Source organism: Oncorhynchus nerka, linkage group LG20, assembly GCF_034236695.1.
Source record: "Oncorhynchus nerka isolate Pitt River linkage group LG20, Oner_Uvic_2.0, whole genome shotgun sequence".
NCBI classification, from domain to species: Eukaryota; Metazoa; Chordata; class Actinopteri; order Salmoniformes; family Salmonidae; genus Oncorhynchus; species Oncorhynchus nerka.
The window spans coordinates 1,258,051-1,273,213 of NC_088415.1; the positions used below are offsets into that span (position 1 = coordinate 1,258,051).

The 15,163-nt window shown below is 53.1% G+C and overlaps 1 protein-coding gene across 1 annotated transcript in view; it reads right to left on the reverse strand.

Annotated features, from left to right (window-relative positions):
- Positions 1–2,038: 2,038 nt before the first annotated feature.
- The window catches only part of LOC115123375 (ubiquitin-like modifier-activating enzyme 1), a 62,435-nt gene continuing 49,310 nt past the window's right edge, over positions 2,039–15,163 (reverse strand). The window contains 7 exon segments of the mRNA XM_065005118.1: positions 2,039–2,061; positions 2,064–2,135; positions 2,138–2,172; positions 6,084–6,184; positions 8,580–8,681; positions 10,536–10,727; positions 14,381–14,473. Of these exon segments, the coding sequence (XP_064861190.1) occupies positions 2,039–2,061; positions 2,064–2,135; positions 2,138–2,172; positions 6,084–6,184; positions 8,580–8,681; positions 10,536–10,727; positions 14,381–14,473 (618 nt within the window).

Sequence of the window (15,163 nt, forward strand, 5' to 3'; positions counted from 1 at the left end):
GTCAACATAGCCAGGGAGGTATTCAGTATAGCAGATGCTGCCGAGACCCCAGAATATACCGTGGCTAGTACAGTACGGCCTTGATGATGATAACATACCTTTAAAATCAGTCAACCTAGCCCCTGCGTCCCAGATGTGTCCGTGTTGTCTTGTCAGGCTATCGACCGTAGGAGTTGATCAGCACGAACAGACCTGGGACCAGGCTAGCGCATCATACTTCTCCCTCTTCATAGAAACCCCCCGTGGGTGAACAGACCTGGGACCAGGCTAGCGCATCACACTTCTCCCTCTTCATAGAAACCCCCCGTGGGTGAACAGACCTGGGACCAGGCTAGCGCATCACACTTCTCCCTCTTCATAGAAACCCCCCGTGGGTGAACAGACCTGGGACCAGGCTAGCGCATCACACTTCTCCCTCTTCATAGAAACCCCCCCGTGGGTGAACAGACCTGGGACCAGGCTAGCGCATCACACTTCTCCCTCTTCATAGAAACCCCCCGTGGGTGAACATTTAAAGAGGAGATGAGACAAATCTTTATTTATTCAATTCAATGTATTTATTTGATCACACTCAAGTGTTCCCATGACAGCTCTACCAGACCGACTCCACCTGTCGACACATTTGGACTTTAAAAAGCAGACGGAACAAGACAGAATGTTCCTAAAGGTTGTGGACCGGCGCACACACACAAGTCCATCCCAAAATAAAATTAAATGGAAAATCAAATTGAAAACTCAAGTCATGTTTAAACACCTGTCCCCCCCCCCCTCACAATCCCTCCTCCCACCTTTAGGAACTAGGTAGAAGGGGGGGGGGGGGAGGAGGCAGAGACACACCTGTTAAAATACCAACCCTGGGGGTCCCGGTCGGTCAGTCTGCCCCCCTCCCAGGGTATGTTACAGTCAGGGGTAGTCAGGAGTTCCTCTTTATTCACAGCCCCCCCCCATTTTACACTTCAAATACAATCCAAGATTTTACGGTTGTTTCCTGGATTTCTGTTTTCCAAAATTTATAAAATCCTTAGAGATGTTCGTTCCAGTTAAGTTTTGTTTGCCACTACTGGTCAGATGACATCACAACGCAGGGGTCAGGGGTGAACGGGGAAGGATGTGCCACATCACAACGCAGGGGTCAGGGGTGAACAGGGAGGGACGTGCCACATCACAACGCAGGGGTCAGGGGTGAACAGGGAGGGACGTGCCACATCACAACGCAGGGGTCAGGGGTGAACAGGGAGGGACGTGCCACATCACAACGCAGGGGTCAAGGATGAATGGGGAAGGACGTGCCACATCACAACGCAGGGGTCAGGGGAGAACAGGGAAGGACGTGCCACATCACAACGCAGGGGTCAGGGGAGAACAGGGAAGGACGTGCCACATCACAATGCAGGGGTCAGGGGTGAACAGGGAAGGACGTGCCACATCACAACGCAGGGGTCAGGGGTGAACGGGGAGGGACGTGCCACATCACAACGCAGGGGTCAGGGGAGAACGGGGAAGGACGTGCCACATCACAACGCAGGGGTCAGGGATGAACAGGGAAGGACGTGCCACATCACAACGCAGGGGTCAGGGGTGAACAGGGAAGGACGTGCCACGCCACAACGCAGGGGTCAGGGGTGAACAGGGAAGGACGTGCCACATCACAATGCAGGGGTCAGGGGTGAACTGGGAAGGACGTGCCACGTTGGCCCTGACACGGCAGTACTGAGTGGGGAGAGTAGCAGAGTTGTTGGGGGGGGTAGCAGAGTTGTTGAGGGGGAGGGTAGCAGAGTTGTTGAGGAGGGGGAGGGTAGCAGAGTTGTTGAGGAGGGGGAGGGTAGCAGAGTTGTTGAGGGGGAGGGTAGCAGAGTTGTTGAGGGGGTATAGGGTACACTATATAGGGATAGGGTACACTATATAGGGAATAGGGTACACTATATAGGGAATAGGGTGCCATTTTGAACCAGGGATCCAATAACCTTTCCTCTACAAGTGATTGATCCAAAGCCATCCTCTCTCCTTACTCCCCCGGTGTGTGTGTGTGTGTGTTGGTTCAGCGGATGGTGTATCTGACGAGGGAACCTCCACATCTTCCTCAGTCAGGTCGTTGCAGCACAGCTCAAACACCAGGGCTTTCACATGCTTCCCAGCTTCTTCTTAGAAACCTTGGTCACAATCTCTGTCATCCTGGAGAGCAGAGGGGGGGGATTAGTGGAGAGGGGGAGGAAAGGAGAGAGGGGGAGGAGAGGAAAGGAGAGAGAGGGGAGAAAGGAGAGGAGAGAGGGGAGAGGGGGAGGGGAGAGGAGAGAGGGGAGAGGAGAGAGGAGAGAGGGGAGAGGGAGAGAGGAGAGAGGGAGAGGGGAGGGGAGAGGAGAGAGGGGGAGGAGAGGGGAGGGGGAGGAGAGAGGGGGAGGAGAGAGGGGGGGGAGGGGGGATAGGAGAGAGGGGGAGGGGAGAGGAGAGAGGGGGGGAGAGAGGGGGAGGGGAGAGGAGAGGGGGAGGAGAGAAGAGAGGGGGAGGGGAGAGAGAGAGGGGGAGGGGGAGGGGAGAGGAGAGAGGGGGAGAGAGGGGGAGGGGAGAGGAGAGAGGGGGGGAGAGAGGGGAGAGGAGGGAGGGGGAGAGAGGGGGAGGGGAGAGGAGAGAGGGGGAGGGGAGAGGAGAGAGGGGGAGGGGAGAGGAGAGAGGGGGGAGAGAGAAGGAAGACAACATTTAGTTCAGTAAGACCCCAGTCATCTCTGGCAGTTTGAGAAACTTCAGATTCCTCAAGTTAGAAATTCCTGTCATTCCAATTATTGATTACAGTCATTGATTGGCAACAAAATATTGAATTGTGTCACATTTCAGACCTTCGGCTTAATTAGGGCAGTAACCCCCTTAATTAGGGCAGTAACCCCTTCATTAGGGCAGTAACCCCTTCATTAGGGCAGTAACCCCCTTCATTAGGGCAGTAACCCCTTAATTAGGCAGTAACCCCTTAATTAGGGCAGTAACCCCTTAATTAGGGCAGTAATTAAGCCTTAATTAGGCAGTAATTAAGCCTTAATTAGGGCAGTAATTAAGCCTTAATTAGGGCAGTAATTAAGCCTTAATTAGGCAGTAAGCCCCTTAATTAGGCAGTAAGCCCCTTAATTAGGGCAGTAAGCCCCCTAATTAGGGCAGTAAGCCCCCTAATTAGGCAGTAAGCCCCCTAATTAGGGCAGTAAGCCCCCTTAATTAGGCAGTGAGCCCCTTAATTAGGCAGTAACCCCTTAATTAGGGCAGTAACCCCCTTAATTAGGCAGTTACCCCCTTAATTAGGGCAGTTACCCCCTTAATTAGGCAGTAACCCCCTTAATTAGGCAGTAAGCCCCTTAATTAGGCAGTAACCCCTTCATTAGGGCAGTAACCCCCCTTCATTAGGGCAGTAAGCCCTTAATTAGGGCAGTAAGCCCCTTAATTAGGCAGTAAGCCCCCTTCATTAGGGCAGTAAGCCCCCTTCATTAGGGCAGTAAGCCCCTTAATTAGGCAGTAACCCCTTAATTAGGCAGTAACCCCTTAATTAGGCAGTAACCCACTTAATTAGGGCAGTAACCCCTTCATTAGGGCAGTAAGCCCCTTAATTAGGGCAGTAACCCCCTTAATTAGGGCAGTAACCCCTTCATTAGGGCAGTAACCCCTTAATTAGGGCAGTAAGCCCCTTAATTAGGCAGTAAGCCCCTTAATTAGGGCAGTAAGCCCCTTAATTAGGCAGTAACCCCCTTAATTAGGGCAGTAAGCCCCCTTCATTAGGGCAGTAACCCCTTAATTAGGGCAGTAAGCCCCTTAATTAGGGCAGTAACCCCTTAATTAGGGCAGTAACCCCTTAATTAGGGCAGTAACCCCTTCGGCACAGTCCTTGTCTGAAATAACCTGCGTATGCTATGACTGTCGGACCCGAGCAGAGATCAATGAAGATGTAGTATTTTGATTTATTATGGATCCCCATTAGCTGTTGTAAAAGCAGCAGCTACTCTTCCTGGGTTCCACAAAACATGAAACATAATACAGAACATTAATAAGTGGGTGGGGTTATATCCTTCCTGTTTGGCCCTGTCCGGGGGTGTCCTCGGATGGGGCCACAGTGTCTCCTGACCCCTCCTGTCTCAGCCTCCAGTATTTATGCTGCAGTAGTTTATGTGTCGGGGGGCTGGGGTCAGTTTGTTATATCTGGAGTACTTCTCCTGTCCTATTCGGTGTCCTGTGTGAATTTAAGTGTGCGTTCTCTAATTCTCTCCTCTCTTTCTTGGAGGACATGAGCCCTAGGACCATGCCCCAGGACTACCTGACATGATGACTCCTTGCTGTCCCCAGTCCACCTGACTGTGCTGCTGCTCCAGTTTCAACTGGCCTGGGCCCTAGGACCATGTCCCAGGACTACCTGACATGATGACTCCTTGCTGTCCCCAGTCCACCTGACTGTGCTGCTGCTCCAGTTTCAACTGTTCTGCCTTATTATTATTCGACCATGCTGGTCATTTATGAACATTTGAACATCTTGGTCATGTTCTGTTATAATCTCTACCCGGCACAGCCAGAAGAGGACTGGCCACCCCACATAGCCTGGTTCCTCTCTAGGTTTCTTCCTAGGTTTTGGCCTTTCTAGGGAGTTTTTCCTAGCCACCGTGCTTCTACACCTGCATTGCTTGCTGTTTGGGGTTTTAGGCTGGGTTTCTGTTCAGCACTTTGAGATATCAGCTGATGTACGAAGGGCTTTATAAATACATTTGATTTGATTAATAGACAAGACAGCTCAAGGACAGAACTACATACATTTACAAAGGCCGCTAGGTGTCGCTCTAGGGGACAGGCTAGAGAGGCGTCGCTCTAGGGGACAGGCTAGAGAGGCGTCGCTCTAGGGGACAGGCTAAAGAGGCGTCGCTCTAGGGGACAGGCTAGAGAGGCGTCGCTCTAGGGGACAGGCTAGAGAGGGCTCTAGGGGACAGGCTAGAGAGGCGTCGCTCTAGGGGACAGGCTAGAGAGGCGTCGCTCTAGGGGACAGGCTAGAGAGGCGTCGCTCTAGGGGACAGGCTAGAGAGGCGTCGCTCTAGGGGACAGGCTAGAGAGGCGTCGCTCTAGGGGACAGGCTAGAGAGGCGTCGCTCTAGGGGACAGGCTAGAGAGGCGTCGCTCTAGGGGACAGGCTAGCGAGGCGTCGCTCTAGGGGACAGGCGAGGCGTCGCTCTAGGGGACAGGCTAGGCGTCGCTCTAGGGGACAGGCGAGGCGTCGCTCTAGGGGACAGGCTAGGCGTCGCTCTAGGGGACAGGCTAGGCGTCGCTCTAGGGGACAGGCGAGGCGTCGCTCTAGGGGACAGGCTAGGCGTCGCTTAGGGGACAGGCTAGGCGTCGCTCTAGGGGACAGGCTAGGCGTCGCTCTAGGGGACAGGCTAGGCGTCGCTTTAGGGGACAGGCTAGGCGTCGCTCTAGGGGACAGGCTAGGCGTCGCTTTAGGGGACAGGCGAGGCGTCGCTCTAGGGGACAGGCTAGGCGTCGCTCTAGGGGACAGGCTAGGCGTCGCTCTAGGGGACAGGCTAGGCGTCGCTCTAGGGGACAGGCTAGGCGTCGCTCTAGGGGACAGGCTAGGCGTCGCTCTAGGGGACAGGCTAGGCGTCGCTCTAGGGGACAGGCTAGGCGTCGCTCTAGGGGACAGGCTAGGTGTCAGTTATAGACGTGACAGGCTAGGTGTCAGTTATAGACGTGACAGGACGGGGTCAGTTATAGACGTGACAGGACGGGGTCAGTTATAGACGTGACAGGACGGGGTCAGTTATAGACGTGACAGGACGGGGTCAGTTATAGACGTGACAGGACGGGGTCAGTTATAGACGTGACAGGACGGGGTCAGTTATAGACGTGACAGGACGGGGTCAGTTATAGACGTGACAGGACGGCAGTTATAGACGTGACAGGACGGCAGTTATAGACGTGACAGGGACGGCAGTTATAGACGTGACAGGACGGGGTCAGTTATAGACGTGACAGGACGGGGTCAGTTATAGACGTGACAGGACGGGGTCAGTTATAGACGTGACAGGACGGGGTCAGTTATAGACGTGACAGGACGGGGTCAGTTCAGTGACTCACGGTAACAGCAGCCTCTCCTTGAGTTTAGCAGCAGGCATGAAGAAGGAGTAGAGCATGGAGACTCCCTGAGACAGCATGGTGATCTCCAACTGATGCTCATTCTACAGGGGAGACAGAGAGGAGGAAGAGCACCGAGACAGCAGGGTGAGAGGAGGAAGAGCATGGAGACTCCCTGAGAAAGCAGGGTAAGAGGAGGAAGAGCATGGAGACTCCCTGAGACAGCATGGTGATCTCCAGCTGATGCTCATTCTACAGGGGAGACAGAGAGGAGGAAGAGCATGGAGACAGCAGGGTGAGAGGAGGAAGAGCATGGAGACAGCAGGGTGAGAGGAGGAAGAGCATGGAGACAGCAGGGTGAGAGGAAGAGCATGGAGACAGCAGGGTGAGAGGAAGAGCATGGAGACAGCAGGGTGAGAGGAAGAGCATGGAGACAGCAGGGTGAGAGGAAGAGCATGGAGACAGCAGGGTGAGAGGAGGAAGAGCACCGAGACAGCAGGGTGAGAGGAAGAGCATCGAGACAGCAGGGTGAGAGGAGGAAGAGCATGGAGACAGCAGGGTGAGAGGAGGAAGAGCATGGAGACAGCAGGGTGAGAGGAGGAAGAGCATGGAGACAGCAGGGTGAGAGGAGGAAGAGCATGGAGACAGCAGGGTGAGAGGAGGAAGAGCATGGAGACAGCAGGGTGAGAGGAGGAAGAGCATCGAGACAGCAGGGTGAGAGGAGGAAGAGCATGGAGACAGCAGGGTGAGAGGAGGAAGAGCATGGAGACAGCAGGGTGAGAGGAGGAAGAGCATGGAGACAGCAGGGTGAGAGGAAGAGCATGGAGACAGCATGGTGAGAGGAGGAAGAGCATCGAGACAGTAGGGTGAGAGGAGGAAGAGCACCGAGACAGCAGGGTGAGAGGAGGAAGAGCATGGAGACAGCAGGGTGAGAGGAGGAAGAGCATGGAGACAGCAGGGTGAGAGGAGGAAGAGCATGGAGACAGCAGGGTGAGAGGAAGAGCATGGAGACAGCATGGTGAGAGGAGGAAGAGCATCGAGACAGTAGGGTGAGAGGAGGAAGAGCATGGAGACAGCAGGGTGAGAGGAGGAAGAGCATGGAGACTCCCTGAGAAAGCAGGGTGAGAGGAAGAAGAGCATGGAGACAGCAGGGTGAGAGGAGGAAGAGCATGGAGACAGCAGGGTGAGAGGAGGAAGAGCATCGAGACAGCAGGGTGAGAGGAGGAAGAGCATGGAGACAGCAGGGTGAGAGGAGGAAGAGCATGGAGACAGCAGGGTGAGAGGAGGAAGAGCATCGAGACAGTAGGGTGAGAGGAGGAAGAGCATGGAGACAGCAGGGTGAGAGGAAGAGCATGGAGACAGCAGGGTGAGAGGAGGAAGAGCATCGAGACAGCAGGGTGAGAGGAGGAAGAGCATGGAGACAGCAGGGTGAGAGGAGGAAGAGCATCGAGACAGCAGGGTGAGAGGAAGAGCATGGAGACAGCAGGGTGAGAGGAGGAAGAGCATGGAGACAGCATGGTGAGAGGAGGAAGAGCACCGAGACAGCAGGGTGAGAGGAGGAAGAGCACGGAGACAGCATGGTGAGAGGAGGAAGAGCATGGAGACAGCAGGGTGAGAGGAGGAAGAGCATCGAGACAGCAGGGTGAGAGGAGGAAGAGCACGGAGACAGCAGGGTGAGAGGAGGAAGAGCACCGAGACAGCAGGGTGAGAGGAGGAAGAGCATGGAGACAGCAGGGTGAGAGGAGGAAGAGCATGGAGACAGCAGGGTGAGAGGAGGAAGAGCATCGAGACAGCAGGGTGAGAGGAGGAAGAGCATCGAGACAGCAGGGTGAGAGGAGGAAGAGCATGGAGACAGCAGGGTGAGAGGAGGAAGAGCACAGAGACAGCAGGGTGAGAGGAGGAAGAGCATGGAGACAGCAGGGTGAGAGGAGGAAGAGCATGGAGACAGCAGGGTGAGAGGAGGAAGAGCATGGAGACAGCAGGGTGAGAGGAGGAAGAGCACCGAGACAGCAGGGTGAGAGGAGGAAGAGCATGGAGACAGCAGGGTGAGAGGAGGAAGAGCATGGAGACAGCAGGGTGAGAGGAGGAGGAGGAAGAGCATGGAGACAGCAGGGTGAGAGGAAGAGCATGGAGACAGCAGGGTGAGAGGAAGAGCATGGAGACAGCAGGGTGAGAGGAGGAGGAGGAAGAGCATGGAGACAGCAGGGTGAGAGGAGGAGGAGCACCGAGACAGCAGGGTGAGAGGAGGAGGAGGAAGAGCATGGAGACAGCAGGGTGAGAGGAGGAAGAGCATGGAGACAGCAGGGTGAGAGGAGGAAGAGCATGGAGACAGCAGGGTGAGAGGAAGAGCATGGAGACAGCAGGGTGAGAGGAAGAGCATGGAGACAGCATGGTGATCTCCAACTGATGCTCCTTCTACAGGGGAAGGAAAGACTAAATGTTATAGAAACCAATAATGAACGTAAGCTTAGCAGAGACTCAGCACGAGGGCAGGCGTACCTTGAAGTAGTCCAGGAACTGTCGGAGAGTCATCTCCTCTCCATTGGCCTGCAGACCCTTCACCTCAAAACGATCCCACAGAGACCAGTCAATCTCATAGTACTATGGAGGGAGGAAGAGATGGGGAGAGAAGGGGAGGCAGAGAGAGAAAGATGGGGAGAGAAGGGGAGGCAGAGAGAGAAAGAGATGGATGGGGAGAGAGGGGGAGGCAGAGAGAGAAAGAGATGGATGGGGAGAGAGGGGGAGGCAGAGAGAGAAAGAGATGGATGGGGAGAGAGGGGGAGGCAGAGAGAGAAAGAGATGTATGGGGAGAGAGGGGGAGGCAGAGAGAGAGAAAGAGATGGGGATGCAGAGAGAGAAAGAGATGGATGGGGAGAGAGGGGGAGGCAGAGAGAGAGAAAGAGATGGGGAGAGAAGGGGAGGCAGAGAGAGAAAGAGAAGGATGGGGAGAGAAGGGGAGGCAGAGAGAGAAAGAGAAGGATGGGGAGAGAGGGGGAGGCAGAGAGAGAGAAAGAGATGGGGAGAGAGGGGAGGCAGAGAGAGAGAAAGAGATGGGGAGAGAGGGGGAGGCAGAGAGAGAAAGAGAAGGATGAGGAGAGAGGGGGAGGCAGAGAGAGAGAAAGAGATGGGGAGAGAGGGGAGGCAGAGAGAGAAAGATGGGGAGAGAAGGGGAGGCAGAGAGAGAAAGATGGGGAGAGGAGGTAGAGAGAGAAAGATGGGGAGAGAGGGGGAGGCAGAGAGAGAAAGAGATGGATGGGGAGAGAGAGGGAGGCAGAGAGAGAGAAAGAGATGGATGGGAGAGAGGGGGAGGCAGAGAGAGAAAGAGATGGGGAGAGAGGGGGAGGCAGAGAGAGAAAGAGATGGGGAGAGAGGGGGAGGCAGAGGAGGCAGGGAAGCAGAGAGAGAAAGAGATGGGGAGGCAGAGAGAGAAAGAGATGGATGGGGAGAGAAGGGGAGGCAGAGAGAGAAAGAGATGGATGGGGAGAGAAGGGGGAGGCAGAGAGAGAAAGAGATGGATGGGGAGAGAAAAGTGTGGGGACAGAAGAATCTGTTAGAGGTACAGACAAACACTAAATGAAAAGCCCGGGCCTAACACAAATCCCTGACACCTAGTTGTGAAATGTCCCCTTGATATGGCTCAGTGTTCTGATCCTAGACCAGGGGATTCAGTCACGGGACCATTTCTCTCTGAGTGTTTGGTTGCTGGGCCGGAACATACTTTACAAAAATATTAAACGCAACATGCTACAATTTCAAAAGGTTTAATGAGTTACAGTTCACATAAGGAAAATCAGTCAATTGAAATAAACAAATTCGGCCCTAATCTATGGATTTCACATGACTGGGCAGGGGAGCATCCACTGGGGAGCCAGGCACAGCCAATCAGAATGAGTTTATCCCCAGGGCTTTACTACAGACAGAAACACCCCACACCACCCGATCACGCAGGTGAAGAAGCCGGATGAGGAGGTCCTGGGCTGACGTGGTTACATGTGGTCTGCAGTTGTGAGGCCGGGCGGACGTACTGGGAGAGAAATGACCATTCAATTCTCCGGCAACAGCTCTGATGGACATTCCTGCAGCCAATAGCACGCTCCCTCGGAACTTGAGACATCTGTAGCGTTGTGTTGTGTGACAAAACTGAACATTTTAGAGTGGCCTTTTATTGTCCCCAGCACAAGGTGCATCTGTGTAATGATCATGCCGTTTGTTTTGTTTATATTTCTGTTCAGTTCAGTTCTAAATCATTTGTACTCTGCAATTGACCACGAACCTTGATTACATTGGAATACCATCCCATATAACTATATTTATAAGTGGGAATTAAATCATTTGAGGGGCCAAATAAAATACATTTTTAAATCAAATTAGAAAAATCACCCGCGGGCCATCTACTGGGGAGCCCTGTCCTAGACAGTCACACACAGACCCCCTCCCTCCCGAATCCAACCCTACCTTGTGGCTGGGAGCAGAGATGGGTTCTGAGAAGCCGAAGAACGGCAGCGCCAGGTTCATGAAGCCGTTCTTAAACGACTCCACCTTCTTGTGTCCCTGAACGATCTTGATGAGCTCCAGACAGACCAGACCTACGACCGCCGACGTAGTGGTCGCTATCGCAGGAATGATCTTCCCAGCTATAAGCTTACTCTGGAGGGAGAGGGAGAGAAGAGAGAGAGAAGAGAGAGAGGGATATGAAAGGGAGGAGAGGGAGCCAGAGTCAGAGAGAGCAAGACAGCGATACGAGCCAGAGTCAGAGAGAGCAAGACAGCGATACGAGCCAGAGTCACAGAGTGTCTATGGGGGTGCCACAGGGTTCAATTCTCGGGCCGACTCTTTTCTCTGTGTATATCAATGATGTTGCTCTTGCTGCAGGCGATTCCCTGATCCACCTCTACGCAGACGACACCATTCTATACACTTTCGGCCCGTCATTGGACACTGTGCTATCTAACCTCCAATCGAGCTTCAATGCCATACAACACTCCTTCTGTGGCCTCCAACTGCTCTTAAACGCTAGTAAAACCAAATGCATGCTTTTCAACCGATCGCTGCATGCACCCGCACGCCCGACAACCATCACCACACTGGATGGTTCCGACCTTGAATATGTGGACACCTATAAGTACCTAGGTGTCTGGCTAGACTGCAAACTCACCTTCCAGACCCATATCAAACATCTCCAATCGAAAATCAAATCAAGAGTCGGCTTTCTATTCCGCAACAAAGCCTCCTTCACTCACGCTGCCAAGCTTACCCTAGTAAAACTGACTATCCTACCGATCCTCGATTTCGGCGATGTCATCTACAAAATGGCTTCCAACACTCTCCTCAGCAAACTGGATGCAGTTTATCACAGTGCCATCCGTTTTGTTACCAAAGCCCCATATACTACCCACCACTGCGACTTGTATGCTCTAGTCGGCTGGCCCTCGCTACATATTCGTCGCCAGACCCACTGGCTCCAGGTCATCTACAAGTCCATGCTAGGTAAAGCTCCGCCTTATCTCAGTTCACTGGTCACGATGGCAACACCCATCCGTAGCACGCGCTCCAGCAGGTGTATCTCACTGAGCATCCCCAAAGCCAACACCTCATTCGGCCGCCTTTCGTTCCAGTTCTCTGCTGCCTGTGACTGGAACGAATTGCAAAAATCGCTGAAGTTGGAGACTTTTATCTCCCTCACCAACTTCAAACATCAGCTATCTGAGCAGCTAACCGATCGCTGCAGCTGTACATAGTCTATCGGTAAATAGCCCACCCATTTTCACCTACCTCATCCCCATACTGTTTTATTTATTTACTTTTCTGCTCTTTTGCACACCAGTATCTCTACCTGTACATGACCATCTGATCATTTATCACTCCAGTGTTAATCTGCAAAATTGTAATTATTCGCCTACCTCCTCATGCCTTTTGCACACATTGTATATAGACTCCCCTTTTTTTCTCTACTGTGTTATTGACTTGTTAATTGTTTACTCCATGTGTAACTCTGTGTTGTCTGTTCACACTGCTATGCTTTATCTTGGCCAGGTCGCAGTTGCAAATGAGAACCTGTTCTCAACTAGCCTACCTGGTTAAATAAAGGTGAAATATTTTTTTTTTTAAAAGAGCAAGACAGCGATACGAGCCAGAGAGAGCAAGACAGCGATACGAGCCAGTCACAGCGAGCAAGACAGCGATACGAGCCAGTCACAGCGAGCAAGACAGCGATACGAGCCAGTCACAGCGAGCAAGACAGCGATACGAGCCAGTCACAGCGAGCAAGACAGCGATACGAGCCAGTCACAGCGAGCAAGACAGCTAACGAGCCAGTCACAGCGAGCAAGACAGCTAACGAGCCAGTCACAGCGAGCAAGACAGCTAACGAGCCAGTCACAGCGAGCAAGACAGCTAACGAGCCAGTCACAGCGAGCAAGACAGCTAACGAGCCAGTCACAGCGAGCAAGACAGCTAACGAGCCAGTCAGCAGCAAGAGCAAGACAGCTAACGAGCCAGTCACAGCGAGCAAGACAGCTAACGAGCCAGTCACAGCGAGCAAGACAGCTAACGAGCCAGTCACAGCGAGCAAGACAGCTAAGCCAGAGCCAGTCACAGCGAGCAAGACAGCTAACGAGCCAGTCACAGCGAGCAAGACAGCTAACGAGCCAGTCACAGCGAGCAAGACAGCTAACGAGCCAGTCACAGCGAGCAAGACAGCTAACGAGCCAGAGAGAGCAAGACAGCTAACGAGCCAGAGAGAGCAAGACAGCGATATGAGCCAGAGAGAGCAAGACAGCGATACGAGCCAGAGAGAGCAAGACAGCGATACGAGCCAGAGAGAGCAAGACAGAGAACGAGCCAGAGTCACAGAGAGCAAGACCGCGATACGAGCCAGAGTCACAGAGAGCAAGACAGCGATTACGAGCCAGAGTCACAGAGAGCAAGACAGCGATACGAGCCAGAGTCACAGAGAGCAAGACAGCGATACGAGCCAGAGTCACAGAGAGCAAGACAGAGAGCCAAGAGCAAGACAGCGATACGAGCCAGAGAGCAAGACAGAGAGCCAAGAGCAAGACAGCGATTACGAGCCAGAGTCACAGAGAGCAAGACAGCGATACGAGCCAGAGTCACAGAGAGCAAGACAGCGATTACGAGCCAGAGTCACAGAGAGCAAGACAGCAATACGAGCCAGAGTCACAGAGAGCAAGACAGCTAACGAGCCAGAGAGAGCAAGACAGCGAACGAGCCAGTCACAGAGAGCAAGACAGCAAACGAGCCAGAGTCACAGAGAGCAAGACAGCGATACGAGCCAGAGTCACAGAGAGCAAGACAGCGATTACGAGCCAGAGTCACAGAGAGCAAGACAGCGATACGAGCCAGAGTCACAGAGAGCAAGACAGCGATTACGAGCCAGAGAGAGCAAGACAGCGCCAGTCACAGAGAGCAAGACCAGAGCCAGAGCAAGAGCAAGACTAACGAGCAGAGTCAGAGAGAGCAAGACAGCTAAGCCAGAGTCCAGAGAGCAAGCAAGACAGCAGAGTCACAGAGAGCAAGACAGCGAGCCAGAGAGAGCAAGACAGCGATACGAGCCAGCCAGAGAGCAAGAGTAAGACAGCAAGACATACGAGCCAGAGAGAGCAAGACAGCGATACGAGCCAGAGAGAGCAAGACAGAACGAGCCAGAGAGAGCAAGACAGCTAACGAGCCAGAGAGAGCAAGACAGCTAACGAGCCAGAGAGAGCAAGACAGCTAACGAGCCAGAGAGAGCAAGACAGCTAACGAGCCAGAGAGAGCAAGACAGCGATATGAGCCAGAGAGAGCAAGACAGCGATACGAGCCAGAGAGAGCAAGACAGCGATACGAGCCAGAGAGAGCAAGACAGCAATACGAGCCAGAGAGAGCAAGACAGCGATACGAGCCAGAGAGAGCAAGACAGCGATACGAGCCAGAGAGAGCAAGACAGCGATACGAGCCAGAGAGAGCAAGACAGCGATACGAGCCAGAGAGAGCAAGACAGCGATACGAGCCAGAGAGAGCAAGACAGAGAGAGAGCAAGACAGAGAACGAGCCAGAGTCACAGAGAGCAAGACAGCGATTACGAGCCAGAGTCACAGAGAGCAAGACAGCAATACGAGCCAGAGTCACAGAGAGCAAGACAGCGATACGAGCCAGAGTCACAGAGAGCAAGACAGCGATTACGAGCCAGAGTCACAGAGAGCAAGACAGCGATACGAGCCAGAGTCACAGAGAGCAAGACAGCGAACGAGCCAGAGAGAGCCACCGGGACAGCGAGAGCGACAGTGTGTGTACGTACACACCTTGTGTCTGTCTGCAGGGGGAATGTTGTAGTTTTCTGCTCTCAGGTTGGAAGCAGCCACAATGAAGTCCATGTGGAAGTTAGAGTCATCATCCTGGAACATACAGAACACACAGAGTCATCATCCTGGAACATACAGAGTCATCATCCTGGAACATACAGAGTCATCATCCTGGAACACACAGAGTCATCATCCTGGAACACACAGAGTCATCATCCTGGAACACACAGAGTCATCATCCTGGAACACACAGAGTCATCATCCTGGAACACAGTCATCATCCTGGAACACACAGAGTCATCATCCTGGAACACACAGAGTCATCATCCTGGAACACACAGAGTCATCATCCTGGAACACACAGAGTCATCATCCTGGAACACACAGAGTCATCATCCTGGAACACACAGAGTCATCATCCTGGAACACACAGAGTCATCATCCTGGAACACACAGAGTCATCATCCTGGAACACACAGAGTCATCATCCTGGAACACACAGAGTCATCATCCTGGAACACACAGAGTCATCATCCTGGAACACACAGAGTCATCATCCTGGAACACACAGAGTCATCATCCTGGAACACACAGAGTCATCATCCTGGAACACACAGAGTCATCATCCTGGAACACACAGAGTCATCATCCTGGAACATACAGAGTCATCATCCTGGAACACAGAGTCATCATCCTGGAACACAGAGTCATCATTCTGGAACACACAGTGTCATCATCCTGGAACACACAGAGTCATCATCCTGGAACACACAGAGTCATCAT